Here is a 12,407-nt window from a genome sequence, read left to right as displayed (position 1 = left end):
GAAGAGGTATGCTCACTCTCTCTCCTCTCCGTTGAAACCCACAGACGTCTTGCGGGAAACGCTCTGACATACATTCCCAAGGGAGCATTCACCGGCCTTTACAGTCTTAAAGTTCTGTAAGTAAACTGAGTGTTGTTGGATATATTTCTGATTTTAGTGTCAAATGGCTGCTAATTAACTTGTAAAAGTTGATTGTCTCTAATAAACTATTTACATCCATGGGATAATTCATCTAAATTCAAGTTTACTTCATTGGTACCATAGAGCCATATCATACTTGGCTAAATTTGTATGTGAAAAAAAATTCGTCTCTCCATTTCTAATTTTAATATCTTAAATTTTTGCCTTTAAATAACTACCTTATCAACTCAGACTTTTAAAAGAGTATTTCCCTTTCCTTTTGTGTTATAAAATTGGGGTGCATGTCTTCAAAAGCACTTTGATGACAGGGTGAGTAAATCACTGTGATGCTGACATAATGAGACCACAGCTTCAAACTGGCTTCAAAGGGTCGTGAATAAGCATCAGCTGAAAAAACCAAGTTTGTGTTCCACCTGTGAATATATAGGGCATAACCTAGTGTATAGCAGATACACTGAGCAGTGGTTTATTTGTTAATTCATTGAAAATTGTAAATATATGAGGTTTCTCATTATTTAATGTCCAATTTCTCAATTTGTTTATCAGAAAACTCATTATTATTAAATACTTCCTTCTTCTGGTACCCATTGTTTAATTTTCTTTTAGTTTATTCTGTGTAGAAAAAAGAGGCACTTATGTAGATAAAATAGTTAATGCAAGAAAAAGTTTATCTCAGAAAAAAATCCTGATTTTCTTTCTTTGACGTAAAAGTTATTAACTTTGATATATTTCTGCTTATTGAAAATTGCATTTCAGTGGCCTAAAAGACACATAGGTTAAAAAAACAGTTTAATTCAATTTAATATTTCGTTAAAAGTGAAATTCAACAGCAGAACCGTTATTTGATCACCTTAGGACATTAGGTTTGGTTTCCCTTCCTCTGTCTGAATTTTTTCTTTTCTTTTTTTTTTTTTTTTTTTTTTGCTACTAAGAAGAAATGTTTTTAAGTTGTAATGTTGCCAAACCCTAATAGTAATTCCTTTTGTGGTAAAATTCTGAGTTGTACATAGTTTCACAAACCCCCCAAAAATATCTGGAACCGTTCAAAATGTATTGTGAGAGTCAAGTTTAGGTAAGAACTAAAGTGATTTTTTTTTCTCATGTCGAGCTATATACCACTAAGTATTTGGGATACTTTTTAAATAAATTTTACTAGAATCAATTATTTTATTTCACTTAACAAAGTGTATATTGGATATACAAGCTAGTGTGTGTGTGTGTCTCCAGACATCATAATTATACTTTAATTATAAATATGTAAAGTGAATATGTATAAATTAATATGGATATATATGAATTATATATAAATTAGTTATAATTACATATAATTATAATTTTAAACTTTGAATTCTTAAATATGAATTATACTAATTAGTATGAAGTCATACTAATTTTTCTATCATAACATTTTTATATTTTATATTAATAATTATACCATTATATATTTCTAATTGCATTCACCAGTGCATTACTAGTGAATGTTTGTTTCCCACAATGCCCTAAAGATCCATGAAATTAGAGATATCATCTGTCTCGGTCACTGGTATATCCTCAGCTCCTAGGACACTTCCTTACTTATAGTAGACATTTAATAAATATTTGTTGAATTAATGATTCAGGCTGATGATCTAGAGAGAATAAGGGAGTTCTAGACTTTTCAACCTTTTCTTCATTTTGTATGATATTGACCCAATGCTATATGTTTATTAATAGAATATCTATTGTGTATTAAACAAAAAAGTTGTGCCTTCATATCTGATATGTTCTTTTACTTACAAACAGGCTTTTTACCCAGAATGCTCCTGCACACACTTTGCTGCTTCTTAAGGTGCATTTTACCTGAACACTCCAGAGAGCACTGGATTGATCTGATTCAAAAATGAAAAGCATAGGTTATTTCTCAAGCTATCTATTAAAATGTACCCTTTCCATCAGAAAAAAAAATGATATTTAGACCCTCTCTTTTATCCACTCCTACTAACCAATGTTTCCTGTCTCCTGTACAATCAAGGGTTCAGCAAAGCCTAGTGCATGTCATGCTCAAATTAGCGTTAAACAAATTATTACTAGAAATATAAAGATCAATAAATATTGTTCATGCCCTTGAAGAGTTTGTAATGTAGTGACACACTGTGGGACCAAGATAGTGGGGCAAAGACATAAAAACAGAGATCACTTCTGATTTTTGTGGAAAGTGTGTCCAGATATCTGTGCAGGGTACTGTGAAACTACAGAGGTTGGGGAGTTGATGTCGTCCCATCCGGTGGCTCAGATTTGGCTTCCTGGGAGAGTCTTTCCCGGAGATGACCCAGGAGCTGAATCTTGAAGCACAACTAGGAATTAGCCCCTCAAATAAGATAGCCGACTGAGGGGACAATATGTACAGCAACACAGAGTCAAGAAAGACCTGGGATGAACAGGTAGCTCCAAGCAGGTTAGTGCTTGAGCATTCAGGAGACGCTACAGAGCATTTGGAGAAGAGCTCGCAAAGACAGGAGTCCCAGTTGCAGGGATCCCATATGTTAAGTCAAAAAAAGTGGACATTATTATATCCTAGGCATGCTGAGGAGTCAAGGAAAAGATGTACGTAAGTGAGGAAAGGCCATGTTCAGACTTTGTACTATAGCTGGGTCCCTGTCAGTGTGAGGAGAGTTCAAGAGGAAAAAAATCTTGCCAGAAATTGTGTTCACTCTTCTCTTTACTTTGCTGACCTGAAGACTAATATTCAATGAATGGCCTCAAATTGTCAAATATTTTTGAAAGTATTTTGGTTTTTGTATTAGGTTGTTTGTGCTATGATAACAGCATACCACAAACTGGGTAATTTATAAAGAAGAGAAGTTTATTTCTCATAGTTCTGGAGGCTGGGAAGTCCAAGATCAAGGTGCTGGCATCTGGTGAGGGCCACTCTCTGCTTTCAAGATGGCATCTTGAGGGCCAAATCCTCTGGAGGGTAGGAATGCTGTGTCCTCCTGTGGCAGAAGGTGGAAAGGCAAAAAGGGAATAAACTTCTTCCAACAAGGCTTTTTACAATGGAATTAATCTATTTCATATGATTGTACTCCAAACATTTTTAAGGCAATAATACAAAATATTTATAAAGCAAACTTTTAAGGAAATTCATTGAGATCACCATTTCTTAATTTTCTGCTAATTTAATTAAAACATCTCCCAAAGGCTCTACCCAACACCTCCCAAAGGGCCCCACCTCCCAACACTGTTGCATTGGGGATTAAGTTTCAACATGAATTTTTGGAGGGGACAAAAACATTCAAACCATAACAGCCTTAAAACAATTTTTCTCAGCAATATTGGTTCTGTCTGTTACAGAGTGTTTTGGAAATTTGTGGGAGCATCTTTGGTTGTCCAGATGATTGGCATGTAGTAAGCTGTCCTGCAATGCGCTGCACAGCCCAGCATAAAGAATTCTCCCTTATTCTGGCTTCTGACTGTCCCTCCATATCAACTATAAATCAATAATACTTTAACGTGTAATTGTATTGAAACGTTTTATAAGAAGTTCTGCATATGCTTAATAATTTGCACAGGAAAAATTAAATGGAATAAACATTTTCTCTCAAGATAATTAAATAAGTAACTAGTTTATACATCCTGTCTATTCCTGACATTTTAAGATTTCTAACCACACATTTAGTTTAAAATCGTGTCAGTAGCTGGGCACAGTGGCTCACGCCTATATAATCCCAGCACTTTGGGAGGCAGAGGTGACTGAATTACTTGAGCTCAGGAGTTCAAGACCAGCCTGGGCAGAATGACAAAACCCCATCTCCACAAAAAATACAAAAATTAGCCTGGCATGGTGATGAATGCCTGTGGTCCCAGCTACTCAGGAGGCTGATATGGGAGGATTTCATGAACCCAGGAGGTTGGGGCTACAGTGAGCCAAGATTGCACCACTACACTGTAGCCTAGGTGACAGAGCAAGACCTGTCTCAAAAAATATATAAATAAAATAAAATAATGCAGTAGAAGACTTACCTCAAAAGTCACAAAACAAATTAAAAATATGGAACCATGGAAATGTGCAACCTCTTTAAAATAACTATTGTTAAATTACCAGAGTAACAAGAAACACAGGATCTCATTGAATTTCATCAACAAAGTTTGCTTTATAAATATTTTGTATTATTGTCTTTTAAGGTTTTTAGAGCACAATCATATGAAATTTATGTTGTGATAATTATATAATGACTTACTTATCTGAGTGTGGCAGGTTTGTTGCTTTTTTAATCTTACTCTTTTACTACCTAGCAAAGTCTACCACCCAACTTCTGAGAAGGCAGTTTTGTGACTATTTCTTTTTCCAATTTAGCCTCAATTCTCTGTTGCCTGTGGAGGGATTTTCAGGGCCTTTTAAAGTACTGGGGAACGAATGCTTGCTTCAGAATGTTATGGAATTTTAAGACAGGATAAATATTCTCTGTGATATTTCCACACTATCTTGCCCTAAAACATAGAGAATTATTTTGACACTATTCATCTGTAAGGAACACTCATTTGGGAGAATACTCATGCTCAATTGTGAGTATCGCACTTCCTGATTTTCTCCACCATGACATTTGTAATTTGACTTGGCATATTATATTTATTTTAATAAAGATTATTTCCTTCTTTCCCTTATATAAGTTATGATCTGTTATTATATATCTGTATTAGTTCCTTTTCACACTGCTATAAAGAACTACCTGAGACTGGGTAATTTATAAAGAAAAGAGCTTTAATTGGCTCATAGTTCTGCATGGCTGGGGAGGCCTCAGGAAACTTACAATCATGGCGGAAGCCGCAAGGCATGTCCTACATTGCATCAGCAGGGAGAGAGCGAGGGGAGATCTGCCACACATTCTTAAACCATCCGATCTCGTGAAAACTCACTCGCTATCATGAGAACAGCATGGCAGAAACCCCCCCACCATGATCCAATCACCTCCCACCAGGTCCCTCCCCCAACCTGTGAGGATTACAATTTAACATGAAGTTTGGGTGGGGACACAGAGCCAAACCATATCAGTGTCTCAACTAGTTTTTATTCTAGTATCCATCTAGACCTCTACTCTCATGTTCCCATTCTCATGCAGAATGGCTTCTGATCACATTATTTTTCTCACACCCAACCTTATTTATTAAAAGTAGAGGCAAACGGCTGTCATCCCAGCACTTTGGAAGGCTGAGACGGACAGATCACCTGAGGTCAGGAGTTTAAGACCATCCTGGCCAACACGGTGAAACCTCATCTCTACTAAAAATACAAAAATTAGCTAGGTGTCATGGTGCACCCCTGTAATCCCAGCTACTCGGGAGGCTGAGGCACAAGAATCTCTTGAACCTGGGAGGCAGAGGCTGCACTGAGCCAAGATAGTACTACTGTACTCCAGCCTGGGCAACAGAGTGAGACTCTGTCTCAAAAAAAAAGTAGAGGCAGGCATCTGATTCATTCATAAAAATGTTTCCTGAGGTAGTTGCATATGAGCATCATGTATATAATGACATTTATATCATCTTACTATAAATTACTTTTCTTATATTCTTTATAATACATTTAGGGCACATCAATAAACTATACTGACATTTTTCTTTGAAATAATGTGTGTAAATAGGCTACCATTCTATGAATTTTACTTAAGTATAATAGAAGTGGCATTACAAAATGTTTGTTATTAAAGGGAACATTGCATCCAATATACTTGAGAACCACAGTGCTAGAGGTAAAATGCTGAACAAGATAGACCTGTCCCTACTCTCATGAAAACTCTCTTAACTGTTTTATAAAGTTCAAAAGTGGCTGGAGAAAAGAAATAACTGATGGTATTGTGATATGGGGAGGAAGATAATGTGAGAGTAATATTTGTCTGGGCCCTGACCTGAATAAGGATGGTAAAGAGGGCACATGGACAAAGAAGAGAAAAATAATCTTGATCCAGTCTATTAAGATGGAGAATGAAGACAGCAGCAGCTATCCTTGGCTAGGTCTGTTTTACATCTGAAATCTTATTACTGTGAATGCTAAAACATCCCTAATATTTAAAGTTATTTTTCCTGTAAATATTGGCCCTAATAAAAATAATAAGTAATTGGTTCTATATGGCAAAATATCCAGTCCGTGGAATTCTGAACCAGGCTGTCCTCAGCAAAGGTTCATTTTCCAGTGTAAGTCATTCCATGAAAGAATGGCTCATCCTTCTGCCACCCAACACCAAAACCAAAGCCACATGGAGGTGATGGGTAAAACTAGCCATAGAAAAGTCACAATTAGCCAAAATTCCCCCATTCTCATGTAGACCCAGAATAGAGCCTTGATGGTTACTTTATATCCACACAGAGGACAAATAGGCCAAGGAAATACCTAAGAATTGAGCCATCCATTGTAACCAAGTTCCCATTCAGCAGGTTATTTAATCTCCCTCTCCGTCACTGTACCTGTTCTTACTTAGTCCTGTTGGCAAAAAAAAAAAAAAAAAAAAAGTGGGGGAGGGACCAAAAAATTGTATAGAGTAGCATGGGAATGCTGTATGAAATAGTGATTATTTTAAAGCTCCTGGGACAAAGAAATTAAGAAAATATAGAAGTCATCTTTTGTCTCTAGAGAAAGTGTTTCATTTTCTTTTCCTAATCATATGTGAATGATAAAAATGAAGTTTTACATGCCTACACCTATATTCAGTATGTTTATATTGCATGTATTCAGTAAGGAGTATTTTCAAAAGAAATCAGCAGCCATGTGTAAATGTTTTGTTTTAATTGCACCCCCTAGCACTATAAACCTTATAATTGTTTTGTCTCCCATTGGAATATCTTAAACAAAAACAGAATTTTCTAATTAACCCACTGGAGACTTATAATGATATAATAAAGATAACTTGCTCTTGTTTTGTCATTTGAAAGTAATTAAACAAAAGTTCCTTATTTAGGGAGTGATCAGGGCTTAAATTTTTTTTTAAGTTATATTCTTGGTGTTTTACTGGTAGACATAGTTGAAAATTTAAGTCATTGGGAGGTAGCTTGAGGGTAGCTTTAAAAGTTATCATTGGCCAGGCGCGGTGGCTCATGCCTGTAATCCCAGCACTTTGGGAGGCCGAGGTGGGTGGATCATTTGAGGTCAGGAGTTCAAGACAAGCCTGGCCAACATGGTGAAACCCCATCTCTACTAAAAATATAAAAATTAGCAGGCGGTAGTGGCACATGCCTCTAATCCCAGCTACTCGGGAGGCTGAGGCAGGAGAATCGCTTGAACCCGGGAGGCGGAGGTTGCGGTGAGTGGAGATTACACCACTGTACTCCCATGTGGGCAACAGAGTGAGACCCTGTCCCCCAACCCCACAAAAAAAAGTTATCATTGCTAAAGTTCATTTAAGTTCCATTCTCTGAAGGAAGATACATAAAGCAGCAGAGAAAGTTCTCCACTATTCAATGACGAAAAGCTATCTGAAACTCTCTTATCTTCCACCTCAATTTTTCAGATATTTTAGGGAAATCATACTTTAAGAGTTTCACTGTTTGGTTGGTAAAGCAAAGGACAATGCAGTACATACTTTGTACCAATAATATATTATTTATTAATAAACAGTTCAGACATCAATTAATTCTATTATCTTTATCTTATCATTTAAATGTATCACAAAAGTAAAGCAATACCTAGAAAACATTTTTGTGAACTTAAAATTGGATGATGGATTGAAACTGCTTGGGAAAATGTAAAATGACAAAAATGTAAAATAACAATAAAATAACACAGAAATCCAAACTTTTAATATTCAGGTAAATTATGCAAAACATAGAATTCGAGTTTCAATTCTCCTAATTCCCTAACTGGTAAGTGAAGTGTAGGGATCTTCCTAAAACTCAACTTTATTCCTAAGGAACAAATACATTTGAGACTCTTGGCTTATGAAATTTTAATTGAATCCAAGTTTAACATAATGAAATTAGTTGAGTAGAACTATTGGAATACAAGTGACATAATTACGTTCCTTAGAAAACAATCTCAGGCATGGTGAGAAAGGCATAATTTTTATGATCTCCAAATATTTTTCAAGTCTTATTTGTATATGAGCACGTATTTATATACATAAAAGTACTATAAATACTTTCATATTTTAATCCTCCAACACCTTTTCAACCAGATGATTTTATTCCCGTTATACAGATAAAAGACCAAAGGTCAGGAGGTTAAATGAGTTTCCTCGCCAAGACTAAAAGCTTAGGTCTTATCTCCAAGCCCAATGCAGCTCTTCCTCAAGGTCAAATGAAGATTTTTTTTTTTTCTTTTTTTGAGACAGGGTCTCGTTTTGTCCAGAGTAAGTAGGACTACAGGTACATGCAACCACTCCTACTTCCCCAAGTGAAAATATCCTATTAGAAATATTTAGATAACTGGGTATAGTAACTCACACCCATAGTCCAGGCTACTCTAGAGGCTGAAGCAGGGGAATCCCTTGAGCTCAGGAGTTCGAGTCCAGTCCTGGGCAACAAAGCGAGACTCTCCTATCTTTCTTTTCTAAAAAAATAAATAAATAGGCTGGGTGCAGTGGCTCACACCTGGGATTACAGAATCCCAGAACTTTGGGAGGTTGAGGTGGGAGGATCACTTGAGGTCAGAAGTTTGAGACTAGCCTGGCCAACATGGTGAAACCCCGTCTCTACTACAAATACAAAAATTAGCCGGGCACGGTGACGCGTGCCTGTAGTCCCAGCTACTGGGGAGGCTGAGGCAAAAAAATCGCTTGAACTCAGGAGGTGGAGGTTGCAGTAAGCCGAGATTGTGCCACTGTACTTCAGTCTGGCGACAGAGTGAGATTCCATCTCAAAATAAATAAATACATACATACATACATACATACATACATAAATATTTAGCACAGCATGGGGTGGTTCTCAGTGGGTGGTGCCCTGCTCAGCAGTATTGGCATCACCTGAGAGCTTATTACAAGCATGAATCTCCTGGCCCTTACTCAGACCTACTAAACCAGAAACTTTGGGGTGGGGCCCAGCATTCTGTTATAACCTTCCAATGGCTTTTCATGAACCCTAAAGTTTGACAACCACTGGCACAGAGTTTTCTTTTTCTCTGGCTCATTAAATTGTCAAATCCAGTACAAAAATTATTAGTTTTGAAAAAGGGCCTATTAATGTACATTAAAAGGGCCAATTTTTACTGAATGCTTATCATGTAGCAAGCATTGTTCTATGAACCATCACTCATTGAATCATCACAGTGGGCCCTGCAAGGTAGGTGTTATTACTGATCACTGAGGCATGGAGAGATTTGGTGATTTTCCCATCTCTAGTGGCGGAGAAGAAGTGGTCAGATTTGAGAATCCATGTTCTTAACCATACCGTTCATATGCAATCTGATAATTTGCACAGTCAGCACATATGCCTCAAGAGAATGCTGCCTGGTGCGCTGGAAAACACACCAACCTTTGGAGTTAGACACACCTGGGTGGAATTCCAGCTAGTCAGGTAGTAAACAGAAACTTCCTTTGTAGAGATGAAAGAACCAGGCAGATTGTTTCCGAAATACAAACACAAGTTTGCAACTTAATAAGTAGAAATATTTCTTTCAAATTTCTGCTTTCCTAAAATAGTCTTCTGCCTCAGGCTTACATAGACTACAAATACTGGGAGAAAAAAAAATGTGCTGCAAAATTCTTGTGTTATAAACATTTACGAATAAGGTAGCAAACTATAAGGAATCTCGTGGGAATTTGTTTCCATGCTGTTTCCTCATTAGCAATGATATATTTTTATTTCATAGCTCCCAGGTGTTTCCATTCTGTTATCCCCATAATCTGAAAAACTGTTCAAGTTTTTCAAGTGCAAGTGCAAAAACACAAATACTTCACAAAAAGAATTTAGCTTATATCAAAATACAGCCATGCAGAGAAGGTAGACAATTTTAGCATCCTACCGTTATCCTTATTTCCATTTGGTGTAATCTATACAAGCAGCAGAATGATCCTTTAAAAACATACATAAGAGCATGCCATTTTCGTACATATGCCCTTCAACAGTGGTTTCTCATCACACATAAAATAAGGCCTTATGTTGGCCGGGAAGCCCTCCATGAGATAGTCTCAGGCTCTCTCTCTCCCAACCTCAAGTCCTCACTCATTCCTCAGACACAGTTGGTCCTTTGCTGCTCCTTTAACAAGTCAAGCAAGCTCCCTCCAGCCTCCAGCCCTTGTACTTACTCTTCCCTTTTCCTTGGTAACTTCCCAAATGTTCACAAGGATTTTCTACCTGTCTTCCTTCTGGCCTCCAGTTAAATATCACCTTTCAGAGAGACCTTCCCTGACCACTTTTAAAATAAAAATCTCACTCCCTGATACCATCTATCCCAAATTCATAGTTTTGTTTTTTATTCATAGTACTTATCATTTGTCTCATGTTATATTAATATATTCATTTGTTCATCTTTAATTATCTTCACTCTTCACAGAAATTTAAGCTCCCCAAAAGAGAAGACTTTGTCTGATGCTCTGTTGTTTTTCTGACACCTGGAACAGTGTCTGGCCCTGTTATGGCCTGTTATTGTTCATTTTCTTTAAACATTTTTCTTTATTTCTTTTAACATACAGTATGCTGCAGAATAATCAGCTAAGACAGGTACCCACAGAAGCTCTGCAGAATTTGCGAAGCCTTCAATCCCTGTAAGTATAGTAGACATTGCAAAATATATTTCAGATCAATTTGGGAAAAGCATTGAAATGTTCAGTTGGCCATTTTAGTATGTTCCTTGGTTGGGAGTCATATCTAAATAAATTGTGAATGAGAGCCCATTAGAGTAACAACTCTTCATCATCTCATTGAGCGATATGTATGGGAGGAACCAGTGTTAGAGTTTGGGGTTTTAGGGTGGACATTTAATTTCAACACCTCTAGTCCAAAGCACTACTTCCAAGATCCTGTCCTACATTCCCCTGTAATATTCTTGCTTCGGAATTCAAATAAGAAATAATGCTTTCCTTGTACTTAAAACAATAGATGCTGTATTAGGAGATATACCTAATGTAAATGATGAGTTAATGGGTGCAGCTCACCAACATGGCACATGTATACATATGTAACAAAACCTGCGTGTTGTGCACATGTACCCTAGAACTTAAAGTATAATTTAAAAAAATAAATAATAAAAAAATAGATGCTGTAATCTAGACATTTTGACATCTTTGATTTATTCTGTTTTTAGATTGAGTTGTCTTGTAATCAAGTTTTTTCGAGTCAAATAAAGGCTTACTTTTTTAGTACTGCCTATATAATACATTAGGGATCCTCAAGTCAGGAGCCTAAGATCTACTGGTATATTCTGAAGCTTTCCCATCACAGAACACAGATGTGCAGATGTAGCCATAAACAATCCCACAGATACAAACATCCCTGAGACTCACACACCACACACAGACCCATGGACTCACAGAGGTGCTGGTGTTCCCTACTCTGAATCCACAACTTTTCCATCGGGAGTTTCCTACCCCCCTACACACACTGATTGAAAACTTCTGAATAAATAAAATTACTCACAAAAGAACATTCTCACCAGCTAAATGTTTTGGAGCTTGTATTGTAAGCAGTTGATTGTAGTGATTACTTGGCAAGTCTATACTACTACTGTTTTGTCAGTAAATCTTCCTCCCATTAGAATGTATGTGTTTACAATGTATTGCATGATTTCCAATATATCACACATGTGTGATATATGCTCTAATCTTACACTGGAGGTGCACATCTGCCAAACAAAATACTGGGTTGTAGTTCGTGATGAGGAAGATAAATGCATTAAAAGGGCAAATAAATATTGATAAACATTGTGGACTCCAGCTGAAAATTGTTGTAAAGAATCCTTTGGTTAATAATTACATATAGTTTGCTTAATGCCTTTTACTGAGGTAACATAGAGGGAGACTGTGAGATTTGAAGATGATACTTTCGTCCTTTGATCTTTTTTTTTTTAAATGAAAGAAAATCTGTGCTCAAGATCATTTTAAGCCTTTTACTCCAGTCAAACAAAGTGACTTCCTAGGTTTTCACCAGCCTATAGATAAACAAGCCCACAAGGGCCCCTTTGTGGTATGGGATAGGTCTGTTGTATTTTCTGGAGCTCCTTAATGTCATGACAGTATCACTTCTCCTTTGTTGCACAAGCCTTTACCTGAAGGAAAGAAGAAACAGCTGGAGAAGCAAAACAGCCTCAAGTTGGGGCATCTGTGTGAAAGTACAGGGATCTAGTGGCTAAACTGAAACGGAGATAA

At 36.9% G+C, this 12,407-nt stretch overlaps 1 protein-coding gene across 1 annotated transcript in view; it reads left to right on the top strand.

The window, feature by feature from the left end:
- Window positions 1–12,407, top strand: part of LGR5 (leucine rich repeat containing G protein-coupled receptor 5) — a 148,311-nt gene that overhangs the window by 87,315 nt on the left and 48,589 nt on the right. The window contains exons 3-4 of the mRNA XM_010370727.2: window positions 45–116; window positions 10,737–10,808. Of these exons, the coding sequence (XP_010369029.2) occupies window positions 45–116; window positions 10,737–10,808 (144 nt within the window). The remainder of the gene's footprint in view (window positions 1–44; window positions 117–10,736; window positions 10,809–12,407) is intronic.

This window comes from Rhinopithecus roxellana, chromosome 10, assembly GCF_007565055.1.
Source record: "Rhinopithecus roxellana isolate Shanxi Qingling chromosome 10, ASM756505v1, whole genome shotgun sequence".
NCBI lineage: Eukaryota > Metazoa > Chordata > Mammalia > Primates > Cercopithecidae > Rhinopithecus > Rhinopithecus roxellana.
The sequence above is the reverse complement of the archived record's forward strand: the minus strand, read 5'-3'. Positions and strand labels throughout refer to the sequence as shown.